An 18,285-nucleotide genomic window follows, 5' to 3' on the forward strand; every position below is an offset into this window, starting at 1 on the left:
GAGGGATGAACACTAATTCCATATGCAGCCCTTGAAAGACATTTGTTAGATACAATACTGATTGTTTGTTATTGGGGTATTTGTGCAGTTTCAGCCCCACCTGTGTGTTGGATGGTGTTGGGGATTTCCGCTGTGATGCCTGTAAACCAGGCTACGAGGGACGCTACTGTGAGAGGTGGGCTCGCAAACATGCACAGACACACTCCCACGCTTTGTTTAAACATAATTCTAAATCATGAGGATACAATGTAGCAAGCTTTCACACCTCCGGCTTCTGCAGGTGTTCACTGGGTTACTATGGTAACCCTTCGGAGCCAGGCGGGAAGTGTAAGGAGTGCCAGTGCAGTGAAACTGGCTCCCTGCATCAAGTGTGTGACGCACAAACAGGAAAGTGTGAGTGCAAGGCTGGGGTCAGAGGCCACCTGTGTGACCAGTGCGAAGATAGACATGTCCTCTCCAATGACCAGTGTGTGTGTGAGTATGCTGGATCACAAGCACACCCCTTGCACCCTCCCCCCTCCTCCCTATATGCACACATCCACTCTTATTCTTTCATAGGACCCATTTCCTTAATCTTTCCACTATAATGACACTGATGGCAGGCAGCAATGTGTAAACGCATTTTATAGTTCATTGTTTTTCTTAATTGACTCATTTTGCAAAAATTCACGAAGCACTTTCATGCTGTAGTTCTCTAAAGCCAGATTTTTAACAATTATGTTCAATTAAATGCTCAGCTGATTCCACAGCTTATCATTAAGCTGTTATGAAAACATAAGCAGCTCTAAAGAAGGCCTTTCATCTCCCCTTATGATGGATGACGTAATATAGAGACCAATGCTAGCTAATGTCTGCTTGCTCCAGCATGCGATGATGAATGTACTGGGGTGCTCCTGGACGATGTGGATGCGATCGAGGCCTCAATCCTGTCTTTGAACCTCAGCGGTGTTATCCTGGCACCCTACAGCTTGCTAATCAGCCTAGAGAACCAAACTCAAGAGCTCCAGGTAGGTGCCTGCTCAAGTAATAATTAAAAATTAAATCTAATTGTTGAGATCAGTTCTCAAAAACAAGTCAATTATTTAAAATGTGCTGTTTTGGTGATTTAGAATGAGCACAATAAAATGTTGCTGTATTTTGTAAAACATCTTTCTGTCCTTTTAGACTGTGTTCTCATCAGAGCAAAACTCATCTTATCAGCTGGGAAACAAAAGAGAAGAGGATGTTATCAGCCTCCACAAACAACTGGATGAGCTGCAACAGAAGGTTTTAATTTCACACCTGACCTCTGATTTATTGGTTGAAATGTACTTGTCATCTTCTGCAACAAATGTGGTCTCTGTGTTTCCATATCCAGGCTCAAAATATGTCTGCTGCTGGAGAAGATGTTGCCCAAGTGTCCGAAGAGATGTTCAAACAAGGAAAAGGCCTTCTGGACTTTATTGACAGGATTCAAACTGCCATCCAGGGTACACATGACATGAGATATTATTAATAACTATATTTAAAACAGTCCACTTCTTTAATAGAATGGGGAGAGAATGACCCAGGGTCCCAGAATTTGCTCATAGCGTATTTCCCATCTTGTTTGCTTTTTTGTTGGTTCTAATTTTTGGAGAAATGTATCACAATGTCCTAGAACCAAAACATGCTGTCTCTCACTCTGCTTGTTAATGAATGGTCTAGTTGTGGAGGAGAATGTGGGAAATCTCAATATGACAACAATGGAGGAGATGGAAGAAGGAAACAGCACCACTCTACTGGAGCAAATGATGGCTGTGTTAGAGAAGATGAAGACTGTTGATCTGGCCAACAGGAACATCACTGCTGAAGAAGAGCTCAGGTAGACCTCCTACTTACTTTACTGAGACAAGAACATACCATTAAAGTTTGAATGATAAAACTTTTTAGCTTTATTTATGAATCACTTTTCATGCAAGTAAACAATAATTAAAAACGATTAGAAAAATGTAACATATAAAAGCATTTAAAGAATATAATAAAAATACCACAAACTGTAGAAACTAAACTGATATAAAAAAAAAGATTTAAAGAAAGTAAATAATTAAATCTGGTTAAGTGTGATTTAAAAAAAAAAACTAGGAACAGGCATCACACGGCATGATGGGAAACCGAAACTTTATATTTTTATTAAAATGTATTATTAATTTCAACATAATAGGAATATTGTTATGTATGTATACTATATAGTAGCAATATATCATACTATATATAGCATATAACAAAAAAGTTTTATTTAATAACCAGTGCTGGGATATTTTTTTATGATTATTAATCAGAAATATAAACTCAACTGTGTATTTTAAACAATTTGATTGCATTCTGTAATGTAGATGTAAGGTGCGTTTAAGTGGTGAATAAAGTTTTGGTATTGAGGACGATGCTGTAATAGGAAAAATAGCTTTGAAGAAGGCTCTCTTTATATAAACCATTTTTTTTCATCTACTGCCATGCTGCGAATGTGTTTACAAAGTAGCATGTACAAGCAAACAGACTACTGTTGTAAACAAAAGCAATAGCAAAGTGTACGACTTCTCCTGAACTGCAGCTGTAACACGTATTTATTTCACATATCTTTGTGAATCAGACAGTCAGAGTTGGAGTTGGAAACAATGATTGTATTATTTATGCGATACACTTATGCAATTATTTGTTGGAGCATGAACCCTGCATTAAATGAGGAAGCATGTCAGTGGGGTCAAATTTGCACCAAAAATGCAGTTATGTGCGTTTAACTACATAAACTAAAATGATTTAATTAATATTAAATAATGGAATCATTTGCAACACCTATTTCCTTTCAACATTACTCATCATACTTGGATGCAGTTATCTTTAATAAGTATGTGAAATGTAGTAGCCAACATTCTAGACAGCAGCGTAGAATTGTCAGCGTGTAAAAGTGTGGTGGGGATTGTGTTTGCAGTGCTGCAGTGGCTGTGCTCGAGAGCATACAGAAGGACATGGTCGAGCCATCTATTCGTATTGAGACCCTGAAGAAGAACATCTCTACAGCACTAGTCAAGCATGACCAGCGGCTCCTGGAGGCCAAGGACCTCCTAAACGCAGCCAAAAGCCACAATAATCACACAGAGCATCTGCTGAAGAACATTCATACCAACCTAGACCAGTTCACGGTACGAGTTTGCCTCGGGTTTTGTTATGTGGGTAATTGATTGATTGGGTTTTTACTACACTGTAAATAAGGGGTTGGTTTTGTATGAGAATTTGTTTACTATGTGGATTCGTAATAATTTGGGCATGTTAAATATTAAATTCATAATTAATTGTGTTAATATAAAATTATTATTATAAATATTCTTAATTAAATAACTAAGAATATTTTACCACAGTCTTTAAGGCACAACGTGAGCAGTCTGAACCAGTCAATGGTGACACATCTAGAGGAAGCACAGGATCTGCTCACTGATGCATTCAGCATTGCTGGGGACTTGCACAACCTCACAACGGTAAGGCCTGATATTTTACTACAACATCCAGTCAGAACAGTGAAACGGGTAATGCACTGAATTTGTGTACAATGTGTACATCATTTCCATTAGCTAAAGTATTGCTTACTAAAATATTATACTATTTATACTATTTGACAAGTACATAGCCAGTGTTACTTTGGTACAAGTACTTGAAAACATGTATTTAGTATGTTTGAGTACTTAACTGTGGTGTCTGGTGTTAATCTGCCTGTGGTTTATCTGATATCATCTGATGTATCTGATGTTTTAAGCCTGGAATGATGTATCTAATACCAGTGGGATCCTGCTGTGGTGTGTCTGATGTTGTTGTGTATTTCTGGCTAATCAGAAGCTGGAGGAGGAGAAAGATGAGCTAGTACAGTGGAGCCCCACTCTAAGGAAGCATGTGGACACTCTAGTGATGGACCTGACCAAGCGAGATGCACTGCAGCTAGTCTACAGAGCAGAAGACCATGCCCAAGCCATTAGTAAAGAGGCTCAGGCAGTCCACAGGTATGTGTTTCTCTGTGTGTGTTTTTTACTGTCAAGGTATTTTAATATCAAGCTTTCTTTTGTCTAATGTACCCTGGCAAATGATGCTGACGTTAGTCATATGCTTTACTATTGTGCAGCACTCTGTATGGGGTGAGAGACGCATCACTGAATGTCACCAACGCCTCCCAAGTCAACTCCAATATCAGTGATAACATCCAGCAGGCAGAGGAACTGGCACTTTCAGCCAATCAGACCGCTAGTTCTGCCCTTAACCTGGTGAGTCAAAAGAACAAACTCTTGATGGCACAGTAGAATAACTCTTAATCAGAGTAGTGCTTTATTCTTTATGTGAGACAAACACACTCAATTAAATCATCAAATAGTTATTCTTCTTGAACTCTTTTTATTTTATTAAAGACTCTACAGGCAAACGAGTCTCTAACTGTACTGGGCAAACGGGCCGTTCAGAGAAGCTTCACAATTCTTAATGACAGTGCAGCTTTGAACAACTACACTGAAGGTAAGTTGTCACACATACACACTAACACACACATAAATGAACACCATAAATTCCATAAAAGGAATTGAAATAAATCCTTATATCCAGTTGTATTCTTATTTCTTATTTATATCCCTCTACAGGGCTGGCGCTGAATGTCAGTGATGTTAATGGCAGGCTGAACCTGGTCAAAGCCAGTATGGACAACTTCACCCAGCAACTCCCTGAGACCCTGAATGCCATGGGGAACCTGTCTAATGGTGGGTCTCAAACCACATTTGAAATATCAGCCATGTCTTCTCAGGCTATTGAAAGATAGGTGCTGTCTAATGGCACTACTGTAGGAGTGTTAACATGGTGAATACACTAGTCATTTGAAACAGTGGCTTGACTTTAACCTACCAAAGAAGTGATGGGATCACAATTTATTTTCTCTGTCAAACAATTAATGCACAGTGAATCTTTTATAGACCTTTACACATCAGCAATTCAAATAAGGTTACAAATATAGAGCATGTGTGTGTGTGTGTGTGTTGTGTGTGTGTGTGTAAAATCTGTCTTGTAAAATAAATAAACAAGGTCACTTGGCCAACAAGGCCACTAGCGACAGATTTGAAAAAATATTCAACCACTTGATTTCCATTTTTCCATCATAATGGCCACTAGGGGGCAATAATCAAAACAAATTGAATTCATATTTTTTGTTGCAGCTCTAGCATTGATATTTTAACTTAATCAGTATAAGCAGAAGTTTTAGACTATTCTATACTCTGCATGAATTCATTTGACAGATACAACTAAAAATATTGATATATCAATTATAATCACAATATCGTGTTTTGCATAACTTTATCAATACTCAAACTTATATGCAAAGATTGTTGGTTGATTTCATGTTGTGCTTGAACCCTGACTGCCTGTAACGAATGCTGTGTTGCTCAGAGTTAAGGGTGTATCTGAGTTAATATTCCTCATGTATGCACAGGAGGTAGAGCACTGGTTGTGGAGGCAAAACAGCAGGTGGAGAAGGCCAATGCCTCACTGCAGAAAGCTCTAGAGCGTCTGGACGATTACCGTGTGAAGCTGGAGGAGTCTTCCTCTGCTGTTAGCTCGGCCAATACCAGCGCCAAGACTGTAAACAACATGGTCAAGGACTCAGAGGACACAGGTAGGCAATGTGGGAGAATGGCTTACACACTGGACACTGTGTGAGTGGGTAGACAATACCAGTGCCTTAAAGGTCTGAGGCTATTACTGTTATTTTGTTAAGTTTACTTTACATAATTATTTAAATATACATATAATACATACAGAAATAATGATGTAATTTATAATTACATGCAGTCATGTGCATAAATCCATTTATATTCTGTCAAGTGGTGATATAAAAATGGCTAAAAGGAAAGAATGTATTTTCAAAAATATAAAGTTTATTCTTTCCACAATATCTATGTCATGTAATAAAACATATTTTATTAACTTTTGCAGAAATGTATCATTTACTGATACGTTTTCAATAGAGTTTCTGCAGTTATTTCAATGACCAAGAATTGCCTAATAAAATCATTGGTGGTATGTACATAGTGTATATACCACCAATGATTTTATTAGGCATTTCTTGGTCATTGAAATAACAGTAATAACAGTAAACAGTAAATGTACAGAATTTAATGAAGAATCTAATGTTTTGTATCTTTTTTGTTATTTAATAAACAAATATTATCTATTGATTTATTTTACTGTTGTCCTAAATCAGCCAGTGCAGCTGAATCTAAGCTCAAAGAGGCCCAGCTGCGGACAGAGAGACTATTTGACAGGCTGAAACCTCTAAAGATGCTTGGAGAGAACTTGAGCAGAAACCTGACTGAAATAAAGGAGTTGATCAACCAGGCCCGCAAGCAGGCAGCTTCGGTCAGTGCACCAATCATACACTACACTACCCTACATCCTCACAATCCACTCTCTAAAACCAGCATGTTCCAACATCACTGCTGTTATATTGTTTGTTTTCTAGCTTAAAACACATGAATTCTAAGTGATAAGAGACTTCTGTGGTTCTGACAACGTCTCTTAAAGTTGTAAACACCTACTCAGCTGTCGAATAATTTATTTATAATTATTTTTGGTACAGATTAAAGTTGCAGTATCAGCGGATCGGGATTGTGTGCGAGCATATAAACCAGAGGTGACCTCAAGCAATTTCAACACTCTCACCTTGACTGTGAAGACCACTGAACCAGACAACCTGCTCTTCTACATGGGCAGTAGTTCCAGTGTAAGCCCTCCTATCCTAATTGACATTGCTCTTATCTAAGTACATCCTATAGGTTCACATGTTAATTGGGCTGTTTCTGTTGATTCCAGGTGGATTTCATGGCACTTGAGATGAGGCATGGCAAAGTGTCCTTCCTGTGGGATGCAGGCTCTGGTTATGCTCGGCTGGAATACCCCAACGTACAGATCAACAACAACAAATGGCACAGAATTAATGCCACTCGGTATGTCTCAATCTTTGTAGCCATAGTTTATTACAAATGTTAATCTAAACTAGGTTTGGGATTTAACTTCTTTGGCATATTTGCTTACAGCTGTGTTTTGCTTTGGTTTTTATTCTATGACTTTCATAGATTTGGAAAGCATGGCTCCCTCACAGTTCAACAGTTGGATTCTGAGCCAATGCCTCCAGTGAAGACCACAGCCCCAGGCTCATCCACAGTCATGGACATCAACAAATCCACCTGGGTGTTTGTGGGGGGCCTGAGTGGTCAGGTTAAGGTAGGCTAAGTGGCTTTTAAACGAACCATGTAATACAATCATAGTGGTACATCTATTAACATGTTATTTATAGCTCTTAAATACCTTGGTTCATCCAAATGTATAATTGATTCATCCAATTTGTCTGGAGTCTCAATAAAAATAATCAAAATATGCTTGAGAATGTCATGCCTCTGTGGACACAGATGTGCAAATGCACAAACACAGCTTGTCTAGTTCCTGTAGAGAAGGATTGCCAATAGAATAGATCTTTCTGGAACAGATCAACCTGAACCTATTGTCACCATGCCTAATGCCAGGCATGGGCTAGAGGGCTATAAAGCCCTCCAGCATTGAGCTGTGGAGCAGTGGAACTGTAATGATGGATCTGGAATGATGGTTGGTGCTCCATCCAACATCCTGACCTCTCTGAATGCAATCACACACTGAATGCAATCAAATCCTAATAGCAGTGCTCCAGAATCTCATAGAAAGACTTCCCTGGAAAGTAGAGACTTTGATTAGATTTTGGATGGAACAATGGACGAGCAGGTGTCCCAATACTTCTGTCCATATAGTGTATTGTAAGTCTTGCTGATATCTCTATGTGCAAAGGTCAGCAGTGAAATATGCTTACCAAACACTACATTGTGCAGCTCTAATGGGCTTTGCTTAAGAAGAGATGGTCTGGACTATGTACTAAGCTGACTTACGTTGCTTCAATTTCTTCATAGAAATCCTCAGCAGTGAAGATGACTCACTTCAAAGGATGTATGGGTGAAGCCTCGCTGAATGAGAGGAATATCGGCCTCTGGAACTATGCCGAAAGAGAAGGAGGGTGTGGAGGGTGCTTTAAGAGGTAATGTCCAAACATTGTTCCGTGTAGTCAGATGGGCAGACTTTATTATTATTACATATAAAAAATACTAATTTTAGTATTTACATGTATATATATTTAATTTAAACAAATGCCCTGGGAATATTAGCCAATGGCAACTATGGCAATTTGTTATTTTAATTTCTGTGGTTGTGTTGTATCCATAGTCCACAGTTGGAGGAAACTTCATTCTACTTTGATGGCAGTGGATATTCAGTTGTGGAGAAGTCTCTGCGCTCCATCTCCACAAGCATCGTCATGTTCTTCAAAACTCTCTCGCCCAACGGCCTGCTGCTCTATCTGGCCTCTAATGGCACCGTATGTTCCTTGCAATATTTGAAGTACCATCATTTCTATTTATGAAATCTATAGTCTTGCTGTCCTAGTTTGCATTTTGTTTATATTATTATATAACATGGAATGTGTTGTGTCTTTAAAGAGAGACTTCTTATCCATTGAGTTGGTGGAGGGAAAAGTGCATGTGACCTTCGAACTGGGCTCTGGACCTCTCACACTCACCTCCAGCAAAGCTTACAACACAGGAGTCTGGTACAAGATTGCCCTGCAGCGGAACAAGCGCAAAGGTGGGCTTTTTGTTTTCAATGAGGAATATAATTGTGGTCGACTGATGTAAAAGCACCACACTTTCAGATTCAAAGGATGTGGAATTAAAATGTTTTATTATTAAAATATTAAATATAAAATATTAAATTATTACAAATTAAAAGCCCTTATGTCAGTGTTAATAGTATTTAGAATATGTGTGTGACAGAAGTGTGCTAAATCCGTTTTGTACGCAGGCTACCTTGCTGTGATGGCTGCTGACAACGCCTCAGAGAGAGAGGTGATGGAGGCAGAGTCTCCTGGAACTGCCTCAGATCTCAACCGTTCAGACCTGGATCCTATTTATATTGGTGGGCTGCCAGCATCTAGACCCATCAGGTACTGTTGGTCTGAATAGTTTTTCTCTTGTTTTTACTAAAAGCACACATAAAAAGCTGCTATTTCACACCAATGGTTTTCTTAATCTTCACTCTAATTTCAGGAGGCAGGTTGTTGCTCGCTCATATGTGGGCTGCATTAAGAATGTGGAAATTGCACGCACAAATTTTGACCTACTGAAGGAGTCCTATGGCGTGAAGAAAGGGTGTATTCTAAAGGTAAGAAGCACAGTCGAGTCAAGAAAAAAGGTTCACCAATCATCTAACACTTCTGATCCTATCATGGGCTTCTAATTCAGTTATGCTGAGCTGGGATTTAGAGCCACTGGTCTAAGTGCCATTTATTCACCACAAGAGGGCAGTCACTTGCTGTTTATGGCACTGAAATATTGAGAGTACTTTAGATTGCTATACTATTTCATTAAGTTGACCTGATTCAAATATTTTCATATTTATAATCTATATTATCAGCACAATGTTTGTGAAGGAAATTAACTGAATGCTAAATTGCTGTAAGTTTGTAGTGCCACATTTGAATCTAGTCAAATTCAGTGTGCTACTTTCTGCGGTGTACATATGGATATTGTCATTGCAGCGGAGTACTGGGAATGATTAGCCCTCTGTCGGCTGATGTAGTGTGCTCAAACTAAGGCAGACTAGACCCACAGGCTTGTATGACACTAACCGGTAATGCATGTGTCCTGTGTGCTGCAGCCTATCCGCAGTGTGTCCGTGCTGGGTGGAGGATATGTGCAGATGCCTGCCGTCACCGTGGGTCCTCAGACAGAGATCATCAGCAGCTTCTCCAGCAGGAACAGCAGTGGCCTCATCCTGGCAGGCTTTAACTCAGCCTCTGGTCGCAAACGCCGGCATACACAACAGGTACCATCACACCCCACCACAGAGAGACCTGAATCTTTAGTTTTAGCCCAGAGAGTGGTTGCAGTATAGACTGAAGGATTTACATTGCTCATAAAAAGTATGAAGAGAAAGTGAATGTGAATCGAGACAGTAAGGGCTAGACATGAAAGATCTAGTAATGGAGACCAGGTGTGTTAGAAGATACGGCTTTGACTGAGTTGGAAAGCAATTTGGTAGACTGATTGTATTAACCTCCTTGTGCTTGAAGATGAAGTTTGCAGGATATTGAGTTTGGATAGGTGAGATGGTGGCTAAGTAGAAAATGACCCTCGATTTATTAGCTTGTGATGTTGCAAGTAAAAAGTAGGAATCTGAGGACAGACCCCAAGGTGCAAGTAGGGGGCGGCAGTGACATGTGAGATGTGGAAGCTTCGTAATGGGGAGAAATGGGGCTTCAGGCATGTTCCTTTTCCCAAAATTCAGTTATTACGTAACTCTACATTGAAAATTGGCCTGAAAAAGATAGCTGAATGAGAAGTCTCCTCAATGTTGACAGCTATTTCTGCAGTTTGGCAAAGAAATATATCAGATCTGTCTATCTTTCTGTTTAAATGTCTACCTATGTAAATGTCTATGGTCTCCTGTCAGTGGACCATTCATCATGACTATATGCAGCTTATTGCTTCTTATGTTCAGTAGCCCTTATTGAGCTTGGCTTGTCCTGTGGAGCAGTGAGATGATGAAATTGTCTTAACCCTCTCGCCCTCTCTGTCCAGTCTTTCCTGGCTGTTATGCTGGTGTCGGGCCAAGTGGAAGTCCATGTGAGCATGACGGACGGAGGAGGAGTTCACAAAGCTGTTATCAAATCCCAAAGCGGCACATTCAGTGATGGACAGGAACACTCCCTCATCCTGCAGAGAAACAAAAGGTCTGGCACTGCTCTACCTGCGGCTTATGCTGTCCACAGCTAAGATTTAGACTTTGCTCTTAAAAGTCTAGTGCTCTTATTATCCATCTGCTCTGCATGCTTTTAGATCACATCATTACTTCTGTGAAATATTAAAATATTTAAAGCAGCGTTATGCAACAATTGGAATGTCCACCTACAGTCAGGAGGTGTATTTCACGCTTTGAGCCACCTCTACAGAACACACTTTACGGATTTTGCACAAATACGACTCGGATTACGCAGGATTACGCAGTCCTCACAGGTGTTTTGCTGCCCGCTACACCACAGTGAACAGTGCGGTAGTAGTGTGCCGAGCCTAGAGCAGCAACGATACAGAGATAGTGCCACATAATGTTGCTTTAATAAGGCATGTGGTTATGTGATCTGATCTACATCCGATCTACATTCTGTGTTTAATAGCTTCAAGTCTGCATTTCTTACCTTATTATTATTTACACAATAATCACAAATCTGCTGCTGAATGAGAAATAATCCCTATAAATTTACAGCACTTTATAAACAGAACAAACAGTCAAACTAACTAATCATTGTTACTGTGTGTTTTGATGCAGGACGTTAGCTGTGTATGTGGATGAGGAACAACAGGAAACAGTAAGGCTGGGCTCAGCTGCAGAGAAGGTTCTTTCTCTGGGTAACTTCTATATCGGAGGGGTCCCAGAAGGAGAGGCCACTGCAGTGCTCACCTTCACCACCCCGTTCTACGGCTGTATCAGGAACACGGCAGTGGATGGCATGTGAGTTATAGAGACACTACTGCAGAGTCCTGAAACCTACTGCAGAAGCACTTGCTTTACTTGCACTTAAACACAAGGTTAAACCTTCAGAATTACCCTTTCAGAAGTATTATGTACAATTCATCAGTCTTAAGAAAACCCTAACATCTCTGAGAAGGTGACTTGGGAGAAGGTCAAAACACACGTAGGTGAAAAGAAAAATGTGACCTTATTATGAGACATTTATGACATTTTATTTATGTGTAACATTTTTGTCTATCTATTTAAAATTAAAAACTAAAAATATTAAAATTACAAACAGTTACTGTTTTGCTACAACTGACTATTTTATTGTTTTATCAGTGTAAAACAGTGAGAAACTATGAAGGAAATATACCACTTTCCTCAGATAACCCCGTTTTGCCATGCTACACTGATGTACCGTGTACAAAGGCTCATTCTCTGATGCATGATGTAAATAGAAACCGCTACTATCTTGTAATCGAACATGCAGTCTGCCATATAAGGAACACCGATTTATGTGCAGATAACCAAACCCATGTGTAGTCACTGGGTGACATTCTTCACGAGACCTACCCGAGCGGTTGAGAAAGTCCCCTCCAGGGCACATGTTCAGGTAATGATAGTGATAGCCAGTCCACTTACTAGTGGTTGTGTGTCCTTCAGGCTGTTGGACCTGTCAGGGGCTGTGAGGTACGAGAGAGTGGACCTGGACAGCTGCCTGCTGGAAGAGCGGCCCAAGCACATAGTTCTGCCAGACGAGGACGATGTTGAGTCGGAGCCCACTGCTGAGCCGACCCAGCAGCCTTTATCACCCCCGACTGAGCTGAGTGCTGTAACACCCGGAGCGACCACTGTGAGAGCACAAACACTGCGCACACACACACAAACAACAGAATGCTTTTAGACCATACATTACACAGTATAGACACTATTTCATCTCTGAGAAAGTGTTGCACTCTTAAAAATGTAGGAGCTCCTAATGCTATAGCAGAACCACTTTACGGTCCATGGAGAACCATGTTTGTGGCTGAAATGAGTGTGAAGAACTTAAACATTAGTAAAGAACCTGGGCATTTCTTCACACTCACACATCTCTGGTACAAACATGGTTTATAATAGAACCAAAAGGGGTTCTTCTGTGGCATTGATCAAATAACTTGATCATTTGACCTTCACCTTTATTTTTAATTACTTTCCAGACAAATAGAAACACTGTATTAAAAGATGTAAGATTTTTGTTTTAAGCATTAAAATGACTCATAATTAAATTAATTAATAAATAAATACATTCTTTTTTTTAAATGGTATTTTAGATCTTTTAGATCTTTAAAAATAAATTTAGATTTTAGGAAAAAAAACATTTTATTCAAATATTTGGTTTAAAGATCGAATACACACTAATTGTCACATTCATTAGGAGGTAATTAATTAGATACAGTCATATTGTGTTGAAATGAGCTGCAAGAACAGAACATTTTGTGGCTGAGCTAAATGCCAAAGGAAAGGAAGTCTCACAAACCCGCAGCTTACTATATTAAGCCCTGCTACGTGTACAGAAAACTCACTGCATGTAAGGAATGTCGCCACTGTGGAGCATGCTACAGATTCCATCGTGCTTTGTCAAAAGCAGACTTTTGACTCATCTTCGTGATCATGACAAAAATGCTGTACCTCCACCTGTGCTTTCCCAGTGTGCTGCTATGGACCGGATGGAAAGTATACCAGATGCCCACCAGTTTGGACTCTCCAAAAACAGTCACATGGTCATCAGCTTCAAGAATAAGACCGTCAGGTCAAGGTAGGCCGTTCATAACCTCTGCCAAAGTCCACCCCCAAACCCCTTCCCCCCCCAACACAACGAAATTCTTATTTTAAGACACATCTACATTTAGTTTGAGAAGCAGAAGTGCTAGGAGGTGCTAGTAAGCAGGTGCCTTGCTTGCACCCTCTGAAGCACCCTGCTGTAATAGCAGGGTCATTATCTTCTCTTTCAACGGTGTGGGTTTAATGCTCCCTTTCCTTTCATTTTTAATCCCCCTTATTCACTCATCCCACAAAGGTGCCACTGGATCCTTTATCTTACACACAAGAGCATTTAGGAGAGGGGCAGATCAGAGCTGGAGAACATGACCTCGTATTCCCAGAGCAGTGTGTCTGTTGAGTTGTGCATTATTCAGGATGCCTGAGCCTGGACCTGCTTACTCAGCCACTTCTCTCTTTCTACCATTACCACACCTTCAGACTCTCACTGCTGTTGCCCAGGGATGAACACATTCCACCCCGTAACGTTATCAGAAATGCGCTTTTAGAACCATAGGGGCTGTTAATCATTAATTCATGTCCTTTGATAAAGCAAATCCTTGCTTTATTGGCAGGAAATGGAATCATGTTTTTCTCGTGATATACAATATATGTCCAGATGTTTGTGGAAACCCCTTCTATAATCAATGCATTGAGCTACTTTAATTGCACCCATTGCTGACACGGATGCACACACATATACAGTTTGTCTAGTCCTTTTAGAGAAGTATTGCCAATAGAATAGGACTCTGTGGAGAAGATAAACACAAACCTACTGGCTACAGGGGTATAACGTTGAACACAGTTAAACTGTGTTCTCTGGAATGATGGAGCTCTATACCTTTGGGGATGAGGTGGGATGGTGATCATTCGTCCTGACCTCACTAACCCTTTTGTCACTAAATGCAATCAAATCCTTACAGCACTACTCTGAAATGTAGTAGAAAGTCTTCCCTGGACAGTAGAGACAGTCAAAAGCAGGATAAACAAAAGCAGGTGTCCCCAAACTTCTGTCAATTTCACTTTTTTTACATAATTTATATTTGATGATATGTATGAGCTAATTCTCTCTTTTCTGTTCAGTTTCACAGTTGAGCTGTCCATTCGTACACTGGCTCCCAGTGGGATCCTGTACTACATGGCTAATGCTAACCAGCAGGATTACGCTGTGCTACAGCTACAAGGTGGCCGGCTGCTCTTCTCCTGTGACCTGGGCAAAGGCCCTGCCGTCACCACCGCCCACACACACATCAGCGATGGACAGTGGCACACTGTGAGTGAGGTCTACACACAGTAGGCCCTTGCTTCCTCCGTCTCCCTCTCTTTGTTTTTGAAATGATATGAAAGTACTTGGAGAGGACACGCCTTATACGCAATAAAATGTTTTTTATTATTACACACTAAGGCGTAAGCATCAGAAACTTCAGGGTGGGGCTATTCTTTAGTAATGGATGTTTGTGATAACACTTTCGGCCCACTGGCGAGCCATAGGCTGTTTAAGGGGTTAATATCTACACACAAAGCCGAACATGCTGCCTTCAGTCAATATTACACACAGTTTCATACAAGCATTCCATTTTTCCTAGTGGATTTTCACTGTTACTTATGCTCCTGTTTGTGTGATCATGTGTCTTTCAGGTGAGGACAGACTTCAGTAAGAAGAGCACACTGATCACTGTTGATAGGGTGGACTCTGAGCGCACTCCGATTAAAGGCCACACTCTGGATGTGGAAGGGAAGCTGTACTTGGGTGGGCTGCCCCCTGACTACACTGCCAAGAAGATTGGAAATGTTAGTATTCATCTGTAAAAACAAAAGAATCTTTAAGAATGAAACGAGTTTATAGCTTTTAGATAAGTAGCATCATCAGATCCGAGTTGTTTTAGTTAGGAGACAGTGTGATGCTTTCCGCTTTCTGTCCTGCAGAGACTGGTATAAACAACCAGCGCACAGCCTTCCCATTGTTCTCCTGCAGAAATACACTGTATCCATAGCACTGTATTGAATTTGGCTTGTGCATGCAGGTCACCCACAGCACAGCAGGCTGCATGCAGAAGGTGAAGCTGAACGGCGCTGAGGTCAATCTGCAGAACGCAGCTTCAGCCCACCACACTGGACCCTGCTTCACCTCTGCCCAAGAGGGCACCTTCTTCAACGGCTCAGGATACGCTGCCTTTGGTCAGTATTACACATCAGCCAGTTAACCCCTGGTCCAGGGCTGCAATGCTCACTCTGAAACCTACATATCTTACATATAGGTTTTATAGTTGAATAATATAATATAAAATGTTTTGTCACTGTCATGCAAACACTTTTTTTAAGGTTGTAAGACAGTGGTGCTATAAGGTCACTCATGGTCTCTCTCTGCAGTGAAAGAGGGTTATTATGTGGGTTCTGACGTGACCGTGAGTTTGGAGTTCCGCTCTACAGCGCTGGATGGAGTTCTGCTGGGGGTGAGCAGCACCAGAGTGGACGCCATTGGACTCGAGCTGATCAATGGCCAGGTAAGGGTCATGTGTGGGTTTATGTACCAGAAACAGTCATACTTCATATTTGCAGTTTACGTTTTTTTGTCCAGCTGTCCAATGGTTGACTGGACTTGGAGGAAGCACTGGCAGCATCATGCTTGAAGGATAGGCTTCCTCCAAGTCCTCCAGCCAACCACATATTTTCAAGCTGCCATTAACGCAACGTCATTGGACAGCTGAACACACTTGGATGAGAACACTAACTAGTTCTGTTACATCTAATAACAGACACAGATACTGACTGGCATTGTGCTGAGTAAGGGAGACAATTCTATTCTACCAACCCAAAGAGCGAGGCCAATTGTGTTCACTGGGACTCATGACCACAGATGGCTGCTGCATCACCGGGAATCGACTTGACAAACTTCCACATATAGAGCCAACACTTAGATGGTTGCGCCACTCGAGAGCCCCCAACCTCTTTTTTCCCCTTAGAATTAAACTGTGCCTTTGAGACTGCACTACCACGTTGAACACAAGCAATTTAAAAAGGTTTATTCAACTTTATTTATTGAAAATATTTAGGTTTAATAAACCTAGTTAGTTTACTTGCTACCACATGAAGTGTTTTTTTTTTTTTAGTGTGATAAATATAAATGGTGTCTCTTCTAACTGGCTTCTCCCATACTGTGCTTCTTTCAAAAAGCACTCTGGATTCAAATACGCAGTAATCACATTCCCTATCACATCAGCGTGACCATATAAAAACAATCAGTCTGTCTGTATAGTTGTGGCCAGCTTAACGCACCACACATGTCCGAAGCTTCATTTAGGCATGTGCGGAGCATCTGAGGCTGAGACTACGATCTCGGCTGCTCGGTAACCTCACTCTTGACTGTGCTGCTTCTCCAGGTGGTGTTTAACGTGAACAACGGTGCTGGACGATTCACAGCCGTGTCCAGGAGCAGGGGTCTGCTGTGTGACGGGCGCTGGCACACCTTAGTCGCTAAAAAGCTAAAGCACAGCCTCAGTCTAATCGTGGATGGCTCGACTGTTAGCACAGAGAATCCCCACTCATCCTCCACCTCTGCTGAGACCAAGAACCCCATCTACGTTGGAGGATATCCAGGTACAGCCACTTGCACCTGCTGTTTTATGGCTTATCATCGATTGGTTATTCAGTCGTTTTAATTTTCAGCGAGAACTGATGCATTGATTTCTTTCACTTTTGGTTTTCCAACACAGCTGATGTGAAGCAGAGCTGTCTGAGCTCCAGGGCATCGTTCCGCGGCTGCATGCGAAACCTGCGCATCTCTAAAGGTCACATTACAGATGTCTTAGACTTCAGCTCTGCCTTCGCCCACCCGGACGTCTCGCCACATTCCTGCCCAGCCGCTGCTGCCGCCTGACCCGCTCCAGAGCATTCCAGTGCCTCTCCCTGTGTAATGATTGTGTAAAAAGAAAATGTAATTAATTTTTTTAACTATTTTTAAAAATCTGTTGTTAAAATTATTTGCGAATCGGACGTCTGGGGGAATCCTGAAGTTTGATTCCACTCAAATGTTTGTCACCACTCACCTGTTTGTTAATGAAATGCAATAAAGTGCTCAGGAAAATGGTGTTCTTCATTCTGTGTAATGGTACTTTCACCTTAACGTTCTATAAACTCATCTGAGGAACAAAAATGAAAGTGGCTGCACTGACCAAGATACTCTCACACACTCACATCTAGTAGATCAAAGTGGCTTTCTTTAGCTGGTGTTAATTTCAGTTTCACTTCACGGGCATTGCTTGGTATAAGAATAGTGACTGTAATGACCAGCCCACGGCTCCTCTACTATGGGAATGCTGTGCCAGATGCTTGGGGAAAGAGTTTGAGGTTTTTTCCTGCTGCCAGCAGCTCCTTTTGTTTCTGGTCAGCTGTGGTGTTGACTCGACTAGGCAGTAAAGTGAGTGACAGGCCTCACCCTTATCATTATTTTTCTGCCAGATTTTCACTATATGAGAGACAGACATAATTCCAGGTCCAGATGGTTCATTTGGGTTGTGGGATTTGGGCTTGTATGCAGCTTTTGATCAGACCAAGGTTTTCGTAATGCAAATACACTATAGGAAGACCCAACCTACCACAAGGGGTACCGCAGCATCCACTTGACAATATGCTAGAAGTGACCTGAAACAGCATAGCAACCACTTGGAACACCATAGCGACCTCCTAGAATCACCCTAGCAACTACAATAACAGCCACCTGGGACCCACCTAGCAACCACCTGGCTACACCCTAGCAGCCACTAACCTATTACCATTGCAACCATTTGGGGCACCATATGCAACATTATTACACCTATCTAGCAACACCACAGCAACCAAACAGTAACACCATAGTAA

The 18,285-nt window shown here is 41.1% G+C and overlaps 1 protein-coding gene across 1 annotated transcript in view; it reads left to right on the forward strand.

The window, feature by feature from the left end:
- The window catches only part of lama1 (laminin, alpha 1), a 46,694-nt gene extending 29,182 nt beyond the window's left edge, over window positions 1–17,512 (forward strand). The window contains exons 31-63 of the mRNA XM_072680007.1: window positions 89–175; window positions 281–474; window positions 865–1,007; window positions 1,165–1,266; window positions 1,358–1,469; window positions 1,687–1,843; window positions 2,948–3,158; window positions 3,375–3,491; window positions 3,844–4,007; window positions 4,127–4,265; window positions 4,407–4,509; window positions 4,632–4,748; window positions 5,474–5,656; window positions 6,245–6,399; window positions 6,620–6,763; window positions 6,853–6,986; window positions 7,116–7,263; window positions 7,977–8,101; window positions 8,287–8,437; window positions 8,559–8,703; window positions 8,920–9,061; window positions 9,165–9,279; window positions 9,775–9,942; window positions 10,698–10,849; window positions 11,443–11,625; window positions 12,292–12,481; window positions 13,320–13,426; window positions 14,512–14,701; window positions 15,067–15,219; window positions 15,453–15,606; window positions 15,799–15,932; window positions 16,809–17,025; window positions 17,142–17,512. Coding sequence (XP_072536108.1) covers window positions 89–175; window positions 281–474; window positions 865–1,007; window positions 1,165–1,266; window positions 1,358–1,469; window positions 1,687–1,843; window positions 2,948–3,158; window positions 3,375–3,491; window positions 3,844–4,007; window positions 4,127–4,265; window positions 4,407–4,509; window positions 4,632–4,748; window positions 5,474–5,656; window positions 6,245–6,399; window positions 6,620–6,763; window positions 6,853–6,986; window positions 7,116–7,263; window positions 7,977–8,101; window positions 8,287–8,437; window positions 8,559–8,703; window positions 8,920–9,061; window positions 9,165–9,279; window positions 9,775–9,942; window positions 10,698–10,849; window positions 11,443–11,625; window positions 12,292–12,481; window positions 13,320–13,426; window positions 14,512–14,701; window positions 15,067–15,219; window positions 15,453–15,606; window positions 15,799–15,932; window positions 16,809–17,025; window positions 17,142–17,305 — 4,900 coding nt within the window. The 3' untranslated portion in view covers window positions 17,306–17,512. The remainder of the gene's footprint in view (window positions 1–88; window positions 176–280; window positions 475–864; window positions 1,008–1,164; window positions 1,267–1,357; window positions 1,470–1,686; window positions 1,844–2,947; window positions 3,159–3,374; window positions 3,492–3,843; window positions 4,008–4,126; window positions 4,266–4,406; window positions 4,510–4,631; window positions 4,749–5,473; window positions 5,657–6,244; window positions 6,400–6,619; window positions 6,764–6,852; window positions 6,987–7,115; window positions 7,264–7,976; window positions 8,102–8,286; window positions 8,438–8,558; window positions 8,704–8,919; window positions 9,062–9,164; window positions 9,280–9,774; window positions 9,943–10,697; window positions 10,850–11,442; window positions 11,626–12,291; window positions 12,482–13,319; window positions 13,427–14,511; window positions 14,702–15,066; window positions 15,220–15,452; window positions 15,607–15,798; window positions 15,933–16,808; window positions 17,026–17,141) is intronic.
- Window positions 17,513–18,285: the final 773 nt, after the last annotated feature.

Source organism: Salminus brasiliensis, chromosome 5 (genome assembly GCF_030463535.1).
Source record: "Salminus brasiliensis chromosome 5, fSalBra1.hap2, whole genome shotgun sequence".
Lineage (NCBI taxonomy): Eukaryota > Metazoa > Chordata > Actinopteri > Characiformes > Bryconidae > Salminus > Salminus brasiliensis.